At 39.6% G+C, this 4,738-nt stretch overlaps 1 protein-coding gene across 1 annotated transcript in view; it reads right to left on the reverse strand.

Moving 5' to 3' along the window:
• Positions 1–4,021: 4,021 nt before the first annotated feature.
• dera (deoxyribose-phosphate aldolase (putative)) overlaps positions 4,022–4,738 on the reverse strand; it is a 6,027-nt gene continuing 5,310 nt past the window's right edge. The window contains exon 5 of the mRNA XM_055006852.1: positions 4,022–4,029. Within this exon, the coding sequence (XP_054862827.1) occupies positions 4,022–4,029 (8 nt within the window). The remainder of the gene's footprint in view (positions 4,030–4,738) is intronic.

Here is a 4,738-nt window from a genome sequence, read left to right on the forward strand (position 1 = left end):
GAGTTAAACTTACATGAACACAAACTTTAACAGAAAACATTGTTGATACGTTTTTTTTTTGTTTACAGATGTTAAGTTAAAGGCGTTTTATTTGTGACGTATAACCAATCAAATCACTCCAGAAGACAGAGCGACCACAGGTAGATAAAGGTTCAGAGCCAAAGTAGCGCCATTTTTAAATGTATTTATTACCGTAAATCAGTAAAAAATAAAATACTGATAATCAGTAAATCAGTCAGCCCACAATCACTACAATTCTACAATATGTGTCTTTGCTTTGACTTATTTGTACAATATACGATGTATATGATGGCGTTTTTTCATCCCAAAGGCTCTACTACGATGTTTTCTAAGAGACATACGATGCTACTCTGGTTGTTCTGGCCCTGGGCCACTGCACTCCTCCTCTGTTGTTTTCTGGATTGTACTCAGCTGCATGCCTTCGTCCACCAGGCCTCCGTTGACTCGTCCCGCCTGCCGTCTCTGGAGCTGAAGCTGGATTGGAACAGACCAAAGTACAGTCCAATCACGATGCCAGCTGCCTCTCAAAAGGCTCCTTCATCTGGCAGGTGGCAGCACTTCTTCTGAGGGGAAGCTGAGCTGGCCCAGCAGAACTTTGGAGATGTGTTCCAGTGGTTGGTGGATGTCTGGGGAGATAGAGAGGGACCTTTGAATTGTTCAGAAAGGAAAACAGGGAACCCATTGGTAGTTTTAGTTTAGGGTGCTACTGCGGTATGTTTTTGGGCTTGAAGAGGTGAACAGGAAGAGGTTTTTTCGTATTGATTATCTTTTACTTTGTTCCTGGTTGGAATGCCCATCAATGTCAACATGAAGTTCACTTTTAGTTCTGTTTATTTATTTTTAGTTTACTAACACCCATTTGTTTTTAACCCCCTCACATGTTGTGTTGTTGTAAACTTACTCTTTCAAATAAATTCTCGTCTAACCCTCTGGAAACCAGCGTTTGGACTGTTTTTGTGTTGCTCCTCACCTACTGACAGCTGTGGACTAAAGGCTATACTGTGACGTTTTTACAGCGACATGCTATACTATGATGTTTGCTGGGCAACACACTATACTATAGGCTTTTTTAATTGATATATTACTGTGACTTTTTTTTGTTTTTGTTGTTTTTGTTTGTTTTAGCAACATATAAGAATTCGAACAGTTTTAAAAGTTGTTATACTTTTACTTTCACAATGAAATTATTATTCTATGGCATTTTTTAGATGACATATTATACTCTGATGTTTTCTTGAATTACATACTATTTTGACAATATACTGCACTATGACATTTTTTGAACCACATATCATACATGACAATTTTAGACAACATCCTATCATTTTGCGCTTTTTGAACCACATAATAATCTATGTTTTGTTTTTTTTTTCTTGCCAACATGCTGTACTATGAACTACAGGCCATACTATGTTATTCTTGAGTAAAGCATACTATACTTTGACATTTTCTGAACTACATCCTATACTATGGCGTTATACACAGAGTGCTTTGGTTACATGTTGACTTATAATCTAGATTTTTTTCTGCTTTGTTTTTTGACAGGATTACCACAGACCTGACCGTGAACACCGTCGACACCCACCTCAGGGAGACGCTGCCTAAGATCTCAAGGCTGCTTGATAGTGGTCTTTCTGGCACGTACTCTTCCAAGATGAGCCGGGAAGTTTAACACTGATGGAATGACACCAGGTCTAAGCCGACAAACTTCCAATTCCTCCTCAACCCATAGTCTCTGGGAAACCTACATGGAGTAAGAAGAGTAGACAGAGAAGTAATTAAGTCTGTACACAACATATTAAAAAGAAATCATGCTAATAAATTAAGTACAAAGAACCGAATTCGCCAATATACTGGAGTCCAGAGCTATTTAATTTGATAAGTATAACCTTGTTTAGTAACATTTCAATTATTTGAGAGCAGTCCTAAAGAATTGCCTGTAATCCCAATCATAAAATGGGTTTGGAGGAAGAACATAGATGGTAATCTGGATATACATGAGTTAGGCTTTATAACTACTATTGTTAGTATTGGTGGTAGTAATAGCAATGTGACTACTACTAGTAGTAGTGGTAGGACACTACTGCTGCTGATACTGGCACTGCTACTACAACTTGTAATAGTATTACAAATGCTGATACTACTTCTACGACTCTAACAGCTGTTTATACTACTACTACTGCTTGTACTTTTAGTATTACTACTACTGCTTGTACAACTATACTACAGCTACTATTAATCGTCTGGTATTTGCTTGTCAAGCTGCTAGCTCACCTTAGCGTTTTGCTAGTGGCTAACTAGTTAGCTCTCATAGACTGGAAGCTCTCAACAAGATTTCATCATGAAAAAAGAGCCAAAAACTATTCTTACCTATGAAAAGTCATTCCAAGTTTCCTTGTCTCAATCGTACGACGCAGTGTGTAATTGTATGCAGCACAGTGAGCTGGCATACTTCTTGTTTCTGTTTTCACGCCGTCTACATCAATGGAATACACTGAAACTTTGTCCCCACTAGCTTAGCCTCGCTGTAGCACGCAGCTCAAAGGGGGCGTGTCCTATCTACTCATTCATATCTATGAGAACAACGGTGGCTGCACATAAGGACGCATGACGTTGATTAGCTGCGTAAATACCATTATATACAGTCTATGGTAAATACGTCTGTGAATCGCATCATTGGCTGCAGCAGCTAGTCACCGGTCACTCAGTGACTCACACTGAAAAATAGCACAGAATGAATTGTTACGTGTTTATTTTATTTACAATTTAAGTTGGATTTTTTTTTTGTGCGCAGCGCAGATTTTCTGTGCGTGGAGACCGTGTCAGCAGTGCACAATTGCGCACGCGCGCAGCTTAGAGGGAACAGTGGTTGTAGGCCTCACCAGGGTTTTCACCCAGTGCTGTGTGGAGACGCCATCAAACAGCACATGGCAGAAAATGTTCGCCCCAAAGCTACACTCATTAAACCTATCCAACAGTCATTGTCTTGTGTCTTACTTATTATATCTTTGTCCCAGAATGTGAACTCCCACGTAGGTAATGAAGCTGACCTTCATTACACATTTGATAACAAATTTGAGGTTTAAAATGTTTTAAATTATTTTTTATCTCTTTTTTATTTTGAACAGAGGTTTTTAATGTATGAATATTTCTCTCTTCAAGCTGGTGACACAGTCCTCTGCTGAATCTCTGCAGTTCATACCCCCTGCTTCACCTCACTTTATTCTCACAAACTCAATGGTGTCCTGAAAGCACTGCTTAAAGTTTCTGACATGAACACAGTTCCATCTTTCTTCAGTTGAGTGGCCCTTCATTCCCTCCCCATGCTTGAGTTTCTCTTCAAAAGCCACTGAATGAGCTCTGAGGACTCCAATGAGAATTCCCATTGCAAAACAACTCTGCACTAATCTCACTGAACTTTGGGATGGCTGTGAAGCAGTTTGTGCCTGTCTGCTAGTGGAAAGTTCTTGACTGTAACCACTGATGACTGCAGTCTGTGTGTTGAGGCTACTGCTGTCCTTGGGCCTTCCACAAAGACTTCTCTAGATTTTTAAAACTAAACCATGAATCCAATTTCATCTATCCTCAGTGGTACTTTGTGCTTCATAGTGGTTATGCTATGGACTCAAACCTTAAGCTGAATACAGATTATTCTCTATTGAGGCATCATTCAGAGTTTAGGGTGATCGAAGGTTACAACTACTATGTAACTTAAAACTCAGTATTTGTGGGCAAGCATACCTTTCCCCTCTTTCTGTGAAATCCTACAACCTCTCTTGCTTCTATACACATCTAGGTTGGAGCGTCTTTCATTGTGTGTGACTACATCATCCAAAATAGATAAGAAAGGCTCACAGTTGCCACAGGAAGGCATTGTAAAGTCTCTTCAGCAGTGGTCCTAGAAAAGGCTCCACACAGGCTGCTGGGCTTGTGCTTTAAAGAAGCTTCACTACAACATAGCACACCTCCCTCAGGTAACGACCCCACACAGATGCTGCAGCTAAGTCCCTGGAGGAAAATATGAGTAGACATGGCTGAATAAATAAACGCATCAACTTTCTTCATTCTGAATTTTAGATTATTGCTGGAGGACTCCAAAGTAAAGTTTTCACTCAGATCAGGTTCACTTGAGATTTGCTGCATTACTAGCAGCTTTGGGTCAAACAAACCTGCCCATAAATCCTACATTTTTCTAGTGCTTTTAGTTTTTGTATTAGTGAAACAAATCTTGTACCATCAGTGTGCTGTACTGTTTTAAATGTCTGGATTGGTGTTTTTACAACCTTCCAAGGTTTCCATTAGTTTCAGCACACACACACACACACACACACACACACACACACACACACACACACACACACACACACACACACACACACACACACAACACACACACACACACACACACACACACACACACACAATAATCTATAACAGTGAATGAAAGTTATTTAAGAATGTAGTTGTAAATACTGTTTAAACATTACTCATTAAGGAAGTAAATGCATTATTTTAAGTAATCGGCATAAAAAGTATTTAGATTGTGTGTAACTTTACTCACCATGCTCTACAGTTATGAGGATTTACTGACCATCCAGCAGCAGCTAGCTTAGCCTCTGTGACTGCACACCATCCTTCCAGAAGTTCTGGACTCTAAATAAAACTAGATGACCTCTGAATGGATGGTGTACCTATAGCCAACATTAGCAGCCAACTG

Source organism: Amphiprion ocellaris, chromosome 21 (assembly GCF_022539595.1).
Source record: "Amphiprion ocellaris isolate individual 3 ecotype Okinawa chromosome 21, ASM2253959v1, whole genome shotgun sequence".
Classification (NCBI taxonomy): domain Eukaryota; kingdom Metazoa; phylum Chordata; class Actinopteri; family Pomacentridae; genus Amphiprion; species Amphiprion ocellaris.